The 11,674-nt window shown below is 41.6% G+C and overlaps 1 protein-coding gene across 1 annotated transcript; it reads right to left on the minus strand.

Annotated features, from left to right (window-relative positions):
* Positions 1–1,943: 1,943 nt before the first annotated feature.
* Positions 1,944–4,132, minus strand: ccl34b.4 (chemokine (C-C motif) ligand 34b, duplicate 4). The gene has a single exon (XM_077010693.1). It carries the CDS (start codon positions 2,749–2,751, stop codon positions 2,257–2,259), a length of 495 nt encoding a protein of 164 aa, XP_076866808.1. The 5' UTR covers positions 2,752–4,132; the 3' UTR covers positions 1,944–2,256.
* Between the last annotated feature and the right edge of the window lie 7,542 nt (positions 4,133–11,674).

Below are 11,674 nucleotides of genomic sequence, written 5' to 3' on the forward strand. Positions count from 1 at the left end.
GCAGCTCTCTATACCCAGGCAACAACTCTGATGACCTTGGTTAGGCCGCTGAATTTCCTGACATTGATCAGTTCTTTCACTGCAGAACCAGCTGGTGTTCTTTGGAGTTGAGTCTTGGGCTCTTTTCTATCTGCAGTGCCTTGCTGAGCATCAGTGTCTCTTTTGCCTATCACTTTCACTAGGCCGATAGTGCCACCAGAAGGCACATCCTGCATTGTTTTCTTGAGCTGTGCTCTGGTCAGTACTGCTGAGAAGGACTTCCTTTGGAGCTTATTTATACCTTCTCTGGCATGGGCTGCGACTTCTTTGGCAGACTTTTTTGGCCACTCTTGCACAGGTAGTCTCAGGAAGTCTGGTCCATTCTGCCACACACAATCCTCTTTGAGATCTTCTGGAGCTGCACCTCTTGTTATGATGTCTGCCACATTGAGGTCTCCCTGGATCCACCACCAGTCATCAGGGGATCTGGTCTTCTGGATCACTCCGACCCTGTTAGCAAAGAACGTCTGATACCCAAAGCTGTCTCTTTGGATTGCACCTAACACAGTTTGACTGTCCAGCAGGTGGAGCCATTTTCCAACCTCCATCCGACTATGTTTCTCAATGTATCTTCTGAGGCGGACTGCGTAGACAGCACCACAGATTTCAGCTTTGACTGGGTCCCCCTTCTGGTCGAGTGGTGTAAGCTTTGCTTTTGACTCAACGAGTCTGACTTCAATGCCCTCCTCAGTCTTCCACCTGAAGTACACCACGGCATCGTAGCTCTGGTCACTCCCATCAGAGAATGTTACTCCCCATGGTTTTTTGGTCCAGTTGCATGGTGTGAAGCTCCTGTGGAAGGTTATTTGGCTGAGGCGGAAGTAGTCTTGAAACAGCTGGATTGCTTCTCCCCTTAGTTGTTCTGACAGTGGCTTGTGACAAGTGTCTCTGCGTTTTCCTGTTTTTGTATTTTATTGAAGTTCTTTAGATTGTTTAGTTCGATCAACGAAAGGTATCAGCCAGGCAGATAGTTAGCCAAACAGCCAAACAGGTAGCCAGTCAGTTAGCCAAACAGGTAGCCAGTCAGCCAAACAGATAGCCAGTCAGTTAGCCAAACAAGTAGCCAGTCAGGTTGATAACCAGTAGCGTTTTACCGGTGAACTGAAGGATCTTCTTGTTTTCTTTCATTTGTCATTTCCCAGGTTTTGTTTCAAACGTTAGCTCCTTTGTCCTCTGCAGCATGACTTCATCTGAGAGTAAAGATGGCCGCTTTTCAGGAAATCCCTCAGATCCGACAGGAAGTTCATGGTTGTTGCAATACTTGTCTGCCCCCTGCAGGTCAGGATGAGCACTAGTTTATTTTTACTGTGAAAGTGAATCAAGGTGTTTGTAAGTTGGCGTGACATATACAAACATGTTGACTGGTTTTACATGGACACAAACTTATTTCAAACTTCATCCCACTTTAAATTATTTGAATAAATGTGTATGCAAATTACTACTGAGGACATTATTTCTTTGTGCAGAGTAAATGTCCTACCATAGAACTTAGAACTTAAGCTTAGAAACAATATAATATCAAAATATGATATAAAGCTCAAAGCAAAGACAACCATGACTGCATTTCTCAGAACTGAACAGTGATGTGATGAGGGTACAGGTATTAGTCATGGAACTGCTCCTCCTTTAAACCCAGTAGTGATGTGGAAGGGAAATGAGACATCGTATCACACTCATTTTTTACACTGTAATGGTGCTTTATTGATAAAGGACAGCACTGCTTACCATAATAATAAGTCTGACCCTGACAATGAGGTAAAACTGTATACTTTTAAGTCACACCATAGTGATCATAACATATGCAGTAAAAGCATTCGTTTAAAAATAATGAGTTTTATTCCAAAAAAATATCATAAACAATATAAAGAGAAGTAAAACAATTTGTCACTTGCTTTGGATTTGATTTTCAGCCCTTGGTCTCTGTCAGACCTGTAAGACAGATTCGGTTAGTTTTCTTTATATGCTATAACTGACCTGACACACAAAGTAACTAGCAAGATAAGACAAAGAGATTGTACATTACCAGTCATGTTTTGTATGTCTAGATTTTTATTATATGCTACATAAAAACAGTAAAAATGCATAAAAAATCTAGATTTTAGATTCCTGGAAGTAGCCACACGAATGCTGTTGGTGCTGTCTTAACCAGCTTCTTACCACAGCCACCTATGATGCTTTACTCTCACATATACTCAAAGTCCTTTCAGATAATTGTGTCTAGACAGGATGTGAACTAGCTGTTGAGAGTGTTGTAGAGATTGATGTCAGTGCACTACCTTTCAGTTTCTTTGGAATCCAGCATGCAGTAGGGTCAGAGCAGTATTTTTCAGTCTCAGAGAAAAATCTAAAAAGATGAATGAGATCTAATGAGTTTTCAAAGGAATAGTAAATGACGCATAAAGTTATATACAGGATTGCTTGGACACAAGGTGCCAGGGCGTTCTGGTGCTTGTATCCAATGAGTTTTATTTCAGGGGGGATTGGTGCTCTGGACACTTCCTTACAGCACACAAGACCAACTTTAGCTGGTCTGCGCACTGGGAGGGAAAAGAAGGAATGAAAGAAACACAGAAAGATAGAGAGAGAGAGAGCAAGAGAGAGAGAGAGAGAGAGAGAGAGAGAGAGAGAGAGAGAGAGAGAGAGAGAGAGAGAGAGACAGACTGTGTGACTTTCCAAATGTGTCAGTGCATAATAATGAAAGTAGTATGTCATAAAAGTCAGCAGTTATTGTTAATGTATGTGTGCAGGAAAACCCATCAAATGTATCATCGACAGTTTATGGTAGGTGGAAGAAACACCAACCAGGAGAGTGACTACTTTCAAAATCCTCAAAAAACACAAATTTCTGCTGAAAAAATCTGCTGAGTTCCACAATTTCCTTTAAATTCACAATTCCATAACATTTTGATCAGAGACTGTATGTTCTATTTATTACATTGCTAGATGAAAAAATGGTCATCAGCACAGCCAGAGTGCATAACTTTGTATTCCAGCACATCGTGGTTCTCTGGTGCGGACTGAAGGTGTCACGGTCAGAGTTGTTTGATTGTTTGTGAGGATGCTTCACTTTTTATTGCCCAGCTCGATCGGGTAGCAAAATATAGTTTGCGTTGCAAACTTGACAGCCTTGCATATAAGGCACTGCATCACAGGGTCACACCACATTACTGAAAACAGGGTTCACACCTCGAACCCACACTGAGCCCCCACCAGCACAATCAGCAAAAAATGAGCAACCACTACACGACATGATGGAGCTTGATAAGAACAACACGTGAACTCAGGGTCCAGGAACACAATGAAGGTGAGGAGAAACAGACAGACTTCCTGTCCCTTGTTGTCAGAGTTAGTTCCACAGGGGCCAGCATCAATTTCACATAAAATCCTTCACGAGTTTTGATAACTGCTTGGAACAGTTTTTTGTAAAATGCATTTAATGAATTTTAATTTTATTTTATTTCCAGTTTTGTCTTTTCTACAGTTTCATTATGACAGCTTTGATTTTAAGTCTCCATGCCACAGTATTGTGTGCCAGGCAAACATTCATAAATTCTTGCTTCCTCTCGCGGGACAAATAACTTTTTTGACAAACGTACCCTTAGTAAAATGCCATTTTTAGCTAACATGGCCACTTCGTAGCTGGCTTTGGTGAAGAATTTCTGTTGCGATGCCAGAGCAGGTTGGAGTTGCTTCACCTTTTCAGTGCGCTCACTCCTTGTTAGCTTGTTGCCTTTTCTAGCATGTTTAGTTGGCTATGTGCTTCACTGAGATTTGATATTACTCTCTGCTCACTGTTTCTTGAGTGTTTGTGTTACGCGCCGCCTTCCGCGTCACTGAAGAAAAACAGGGAAAATGAAAACCACACGGAGAACAGCTGAACGTGTCAAAAAAGGGGAAAAATAAGAAATGAGAAAATAAGAGATGAAGCTTAGGTAGCAAGACCTAAAGCTTCTACCTGGTATCTGTCAGCCTGTCGACCAGAACACTGGTAGACAAACCGACATAGAACAGAGAGGAAAAAATAAGAAAGACAAAACCTGAGAACACTCAGGGGAGAAACGGAAAAACGAGAGAAACGAAGTCACTGCACGAGGGCAAGAGTAACTGGCTTAAGCCTAGTTTATACGCGACGCGCTGCGAGCGGCGCGAGGGTCCGCGCGGCGAAAATGACGTAATCGCTGTGGCTCCGCCCGTGCGCGAGGGCCTCGCGCGCTATCGCGGCGCGAGGTCGTGCACCTCTCGAATTTTGTAACTTCGCGCGCGCGCCGCGCTTCAGCGCGATGGACAAAGTCATGTTTGCCGGGTTCATACACCTATACAAGGTGGAATTAAAGCACTTGTACGTCACTTTCAATGTCCATTTCAATATTTCCCAGCACGTTAAACTTAATTAAGTTAAATATTTATACATATACTCGAAATGAATCGAAATAATTCGCTTTTTTATCACATTATTTAATGGTTGTTTATTTTCAAAACGCCCAATCTTAACGTCTTCACGTTCTCTCATGTTTCGTCCTGGAATTACAAGAGGCTCGTATTTGTTAACGTAATTTCAACATTTTAATGTACTTTTGCCTAAATTCCAGCACTTTTCAAACCTGAAACACAAAGCAACATTAAAATGCGTCAGGTAAATGTTCATTCCCTTTTTTTGAGGGGTGTGTCTTTATACTACCACATATAGTTTCGGACTACATTGCAAAGTCATATTTATGTTTGATGCCTGGTGTATATATACGGTCTCTGGTCAGGTAAAATGTTCTTTCACCGGTTTTGCAGGGGTTTTTTATTCTCCACTGCCACCTATCGCCCCCTATCGTTTCGGAGAACACTGCAGCAACGTTCGCGAAAGTATAAACGCCTACACCGCTCGCGCAGGGTCGCGCGAGGTGGGCGGAGCCGCGCGCTACAGTCACTCGCGAAAGTATAAACCAGGCTTTAAGCCTGGTTTATACTCGACGCGCCGCGAGCGGCGCGAGGGTCCGCGCGGCGAAAATGACGTAATCGCTGTGGCTCCGCCCGTGCGCGAGGGCCTCGCGCGCTGTCGCGGCGCGAGGTCGTGCACCTCTCGAATTTTGTAACTTCGCGCGCGCACCGCGCTTCAGCGCGATGGACAAAGTCATGTTTGCCGGGTTCATACACCTATACAAGGTGGAATTAAAGCACTTGTACGTCACTTTAAAGGTCCATTTCAATATTTCCCAGCACGTTAAACTTAATTAAGTTAAATATTTATACATATACTCGAAATGAATCGAAATAATTCGCTTTTTTATCACATTATTTAATGGTTGTTTATTTTCAAAACGCCCAATCTTAACGTCTTCACGTTCTCTCATGTTTCGTCCTGGAATTACAAGAGGCTCGTATTTGTTAACGTATTGTTTCGGACAACACTGCAAAGCCATAATTACGTTTGATGCCTGATGTGTATATATACGGTCTCTGGTCAGGTAAAAATGTTCTTTCACCGGTTTTGCAGGGGTTTTTTATTCTCCTATCGCCACCTATCGTTTCGGAGAACACTGCAGCGACGCTCGCGACGTTCGCGAAAGTATAAACGCCTACACGGCTGCGAGTAAAACAACAACTAACAACTTCAGCAATGGGGAAGAAAAATTTGCATTTTCAAGGTGGCGATATAAACATTATTTAAGAAAATACTTGAAGTTCCCGAATGTCTACCAGACTGGGTAATTGATTTATTTAATTAAGAATAGAGGTTTTATGGTTAAGTTTACTTCTGTTGTGAACAAACCAGTTGTCTCAGTTGTTGCACTTTATATAGTGTAACTGTTTACTTTTGCTTTTTTTTTTTACAAAGATTTGGGATTTTAAAGGATTTTATCCTGCACTGGTCTGGGGTCTGCAATAAATGGGTTGCAATGGGTTGCAACTGAATGAATGAATTCATTCAATTGAATGAAATGAACTTCCGGTTGCGAGTACGCTGTGCGGGTCTGTCTGCCGCTTTGCTCCGGAAACTTTTCCTATTTTCACAAAAAAACCTCGATTTTATTTTATTTTAGTTTTGTCTCGTGTTTTTAGTTTTATTTACCTTTATATTGCCGTTTTATACCTTTGTGACTCCGCGGTTTTTATATCTTACCGGTCGCTTCTTTCGGAGGTTGTTTCGCTTTGCTGTGCTAATGATAACAGCCATTGTTTACAGTGGTTGCTATGCAAATGCTAAGCGCTATTATTTTTGCTCGCTGTTTCGCCGCTTAACTCTTTAACCCGAGTCTTCTATGTTTTCATCCTGTTGTTACTGATAACGCTTCACTCGAGTAGTCTCTACTTTCTCGTTTGCTGTTTGTTTTCTTTGTACTTCGTCCTGCTGAGTGTTTACAGTGGTTGCTATGCAAATGCTAAGCGCTATTGTTTATGCTTGCTGTTTCGCCGCTTAACTCTTTAACCCGAGTCTTCTATGTTTTTATCCTGTTGTTACTGATCACGCTTCACTCGACGGATACGATGCTTTTCTACACCCCTTACGAACTTCTGCAGCTCAATCGTAGGATTGTCCGCCTCCCTACGTCCATTGCTACTACTTGTGCTGCCCTGGGTATAGTTCGCCGTAAACGTTACATTCACCGTGGCACCTCTTCCTCTAAACCTAAGGTCCATTATTCATCTGTACCTAGACCTGGATGCATTCCCACTATCTGGACTTCTAATCGGCTCTCATCTCGTCATTCCCAGTTAACTCAGTCCAAATCTGGTGCTCGGCCCTCAGAACATCATCCATCTGTTACTCCACGCTCCATTGACCTCTCTGTGGTGCGGCGTCGGTGTAACCCTGTTAGATCGTCGTATCTGCGGGTGGTGTGTCCCAACACCAACACCATCTCGGTGGGCTTGCACCGACCTTGCCCGTGGGCCAGGCTTGTTGTTGACCGCGGTGGGCAGCGCGTGCTCCGGCAGCTTGCTCGCGCCCAAACATCATCTTCCGTCAAAGGGGATTTAGCGGTTTCACTTGAAATATGTCTGATCAACGCGCGCTCTGTGGCGAATAAGGCTCACATTTTAAATGACCTTTTCCTAAGCAAAAACCTTGACTTTTTATTTCTGACTGAAACTTGGCAGCGAAATCTGGAGTTTATCCACTTAAATGAGCTGTGCCCAGCAGACTGCTCTTTTATTGGGACTCCACGTCAGTCTGGTCGTGGTGGTGGGCTTGCTGTGGTTTGGAAAAACCGGTATTTCTCCCAGCTAGTGAGCTCTGACCACGTCTCCACTTTTGAACTGCAACTGATGAAAGTTGGTAAGATCAATCCGTTTTACTGCATTTTAGTCTACCGTCCTCCTGGTCCAGCAGGTCAGTTCTTATGTGAATTTACTGATTTTCTGACATCTATTATAAAGATGGACAAAGTTTTATTGCTGGGTGATTTTAACTTACATATTGATAATAACCTGGATAGTGCTGCTATGGAATTTCTTAATATTGTTGAATCCTTCAATTTTAAACAGTTTATTACTGGTGCCACTCATACAGGTGGGCATACTTTAGACCTTGTGTTTTCTTTGGGTTTACACGTTGATCACGTGTGTTGTGAAGATTTTTTGATTAGTGATCACAAATGTATTTTCTTTAATCTCTCTGGAAATACTGACCCTCTCTGTACAAAAAGAACGACGCTCACTCGTTCCATCAGTCAAGAATCAGTAAACCAGTTTTCGGCTAACTTCTGCTGTGATTTAAATCCAAACTGTAGCAACGTCGAGTCTTTAATGCAGTCTTTTAATGAAGAGTGTTCCCTGTTACTGGACAAGGTGGCTCCTCTAAAGACTAGGTCTAGGCCTATCATTAACAAAACTCCATGGATGACTGATGAAGTTCGTTCTTTAAGACAGAAGTGTCGTAGATCTGAGAGACTTTGGAAAGCTACGGGTTTGGAAGTACATCGTCTGTACCTAAAGGAGCTTCGCATCTCTTTTAATGATCTAGTAAAGGATGCTAGGTCCTCCTTTTTTGTGAATCAAATTTTACTCTCCAAAAGAAACCCAAAGATTTTATTTAATACCATAAACAATATTGTAGCTCCTCCTCCTGTAGCGCTGCCATGTCTTTCAGTCAATGACTGTAATAGGTTTCATGTGTTTTTTGTGGAGAAGGTCATGGACATTAGGTCCAGCATTAAGCCAGTGGCAGGTGTTTCCTCTTCTAGCCGCCCACCTTCTCTTACTGTTTTGGATTCCTTTCAGCCTATCAGCTTAGATGATCTGCTGGATGTAATTGTGAGGCTAAAGCCATCAAGTAGCTCCGTGGATGTGATACCCTCTTCATTATTGTTGAAGGTCTTACCTACCGTTGGCCCTGCTATATTGGCCATTGTAAATTCCTCACTGTTAACAGGTTGCTTTCCATCTTATTTTAAACACGCCACTGTTCAGCCTCTTTTAAAGAAATCAAATTTAGACCCGGCTGTGCTTAAGAACTATAGGCCTATATCTAAGCTTCCTTTCTTATCCAAAATTTTAGAGAAGGTGGTGGCAAACCAACTGATTACAGTTTTAGAAAATCACAATTGCTACGACTCTTTACAATCTGGGTTTCGGAAGAGGCATTCTACAGAGACTGCTCTCCTGAGGGTCTCAAATGATCTTTTAATGTCTGCTGATGTTGGTGACTGCTCTGTGTTGGTGCTGCTGGATCTCAGTTCTGCGTTTGATACCATTGATCATGAAATACTGATAAATAGGTTACGTGACTGGGTGGGCATATCTGGAACAGCACTTGATTGGTTTATTTCTTATCTCACTGGGAGAAGTTTCTCAGTTACGATGGGAGATTACACGTCTGAGGCAACCCCATTAACCTGTGGGGTTCCACAGGGTTCAGTTTTAGGGCCTTTGTTGTTTTCTTTGTATATGTTACCTTTGGGGCAGATTTTAAATAGTTTTAATATTTCCTATCATTTATTTGCTGATGATATTCAGCTTTATTTCTCTTTTAAACCAAGTGAGGTTCATAGTTTGTCTAGGCTATTAGATTGTCTTCAATCAATCAGAGAATGGACCTCAAATAACTTCCTACAGCTAAATGACAACAAGACTGAGGTATTGATCATTGCTCCTGATAGGCTTAGTCAAACGATTAAGCAAAATCTTGGGCTTCTTTCCTCTGCTGTCCACACTAGCCTCCGAAATCTGGGAGTTATCTTCGATCAGTCTTTAGCATTTGATTCTCATGTTAAACAGCTGTCAAGATCCTGTTTCTTCCACTTGAGAAATATCAGTAAACTGAGATCTATGGTTTCAACAGCAGATCTAGAGATGCTGATCCATGCGTTTATTTCATCTCGCATAGACTACTGTAATGCCTTGTTTTCATCTCTCAGTGTATCAGCTCGTGGACGTTTACAGATAATTCAAAACGCTGCAGCGAGGTTACTGACCAAGTCAAGCAGACGGTCTCACATAACACCCATTTTAAAATCCTTACACTGGCTTCCTGTAGAATTCAGGATCCAGTTCAAGATTTTAACTTTAACATACAGAGCACTACACAACACAGCTCCTGTGTATGTCGCTGACCTGCTCCACCCCTACACTTCATCACGATTACTCAGGTCAAACAACCTGAGTTTACTGTCTGTGCCACGCTCATGTCTAAAGACTCGTGGAGACCGAGCATTTAAGGTGGTTGCTCCAAAACTGTGGAACACACTTCCTCCACATTTAAGATCAGCTGACACTGTAGATACTTTTAAAAAACAGCTAAAGACTTTCCTTTTTACGCAGGCGTTTAGTTAGTGGTGGAGGTTGCAGCCGTTGACCTTGTACACTGTATTTTATTTCTGTTTTATAGTGTGTGTTTTTGTGTCTTTGATTTATTTTATTTTATTTTCCGTTGTAAAGCACTTTGTGGCTTGTGCCTGTGAAAAGTGCTATATAAATGTATTTTACTTACTTACTTACTTGCTGAAGTCACCCGTCTTAAATAGGCTGCCATCTGCAGTCTATTGGGCTTGATTGCCCCTGGGTCTAGCTTGCGTGCTCCGCCTAGTGTCTAACCCTGACAGTTTGGGGTTGTGCAGTATTAACATGGTGTGTGCCCTTCTCTTCCATATGGGTCTTTGGTCTCCTTCTCTGTGTAGGTACCAGTGCATTGAATTTACAGCATGTAATGCCCTGATATTAAGTAATTGCATTTTATTTTTTATTACTCACTGGCAGTGTTGTGAAAAACGCCGTTAAAAATAACGGCGTTAGGTAACCGCATCATTTTGTCAGTAACGGGATAATATAATTAATTACTTTTCCTGTCATTACAACGCTGTTGAAGTTACTGGTCATTAAAAGCGGTGCGTTACTATATATTGATATACTAACAGTAATGTGAGCGGACCCCTGCCCAGGCTAGTGAGGAGTAACATCTCAATAGGTCACAGATCTCGGTGTAACACCTGTTTAAATTAACAAGTCAGTAAGTGATTGGCTAAGGCAGCGTTATGGTAGCCAATCAGAGCCAGTGTTGTTACAAGCGTGCTGAAGCACGCCAGTGGCACACGACACAAACAGAGAAGAGGCAGAAATAGTGAGTCAGGAGCAAGCCGAAGAAAAATTAGCATTTTCAAGGTGGCGATATAAACATTATTTAAGAAAAATACTTGAAGTTCCCGAATGTCTACCAGACTGGGTAATTGATTTATTTAATTAAGAATAGAGGTTTTACGGTTAAGTTTACTTCTGTTGTGAACAAACCAGTTGTCTCAGTTGTTGCACTTTATATAGTGTAACTGTTTACTTTTGCTTTTTTTTTTTTTTTTTTTTTTACAAAGATTTGGGATTTTAAAGGATTTTATCCTGCACTGGTCTGGGGTCTGCAATAAATATCAAAAGTTAAACACCATTCTGATCTACTCATTTCAACTGACTGTGAAAACTGCTTTTTCAAAAAATCCTTATTCATTGGCATATAACTTTTTTTAATGCAAATAGTTACTTTCCCTGGTAACAAGTAACTTATTTTAAAGTAACTCAGTTACTTTTTTGAACAAGTAGTGAGTAACTATAACAAATTACTTTTTAAAAGTAACGTTCCCAACACTGCTCACTGGTTATTATTCTTGATTAATAAAGATTTGTCTATTTTTCTGTATTTATTAGAATTATGAATAAATCAGTACTGGTTTGTAATGCCTGTCATTTTTCTATTGAATTGGAAGGCTTGAGTGGTTTTTTTTTTCTTTTGGTTATTTCCGTGGGTGAGATTCCTGTGGTGGCGTAGTCATACCAAAGTGGGATTATTCCTTTTGTTAGGATAAGCTCACTGCGGCCACACATGAATTAATCTTTTGGTTAGGCCACTTAGAGGAAGTGGAATTAGTATTTGACTCTAATGACCTAGAGTGCATTCTCCATTTCCTGTTTGTGTCTTGGTCATGTCCACACATGAAAGAATATAAAGGCAGGTTGTTGAAATGACTGCAGTATTAGTATTAGAACAGTAGCATTCCTGCAGTCTCCAGTCCCCCAGGACTAATTAGCTAACATGCGTCTGACACCACGACAAGCAGTCTGCCTGTTTTGTTTGGTGATTGTTCTGTTTCCCTGTTTATGTGAGTCCTGCTGCAGCTGAGATGGATGTTTGCACGTGAATAGACAATAATACAGAGACTGTTAA

The sequence above is a fragment of the Brachyhypopomus gauderio genome, chromosome 7, assembly GCF_052324685.1.
Source record: "Brachyhypopomus gauderio isolate BG-103 chromosome 7, BGAUD_0.2, whole genome shotgun sequence".
NCBI lineage: Eukaryota > Metazoa > Chordata > Actinopteri > Gymnotiformes > Hypopomidae > Brachyhypopomus > Brachyhypopomus gauderio.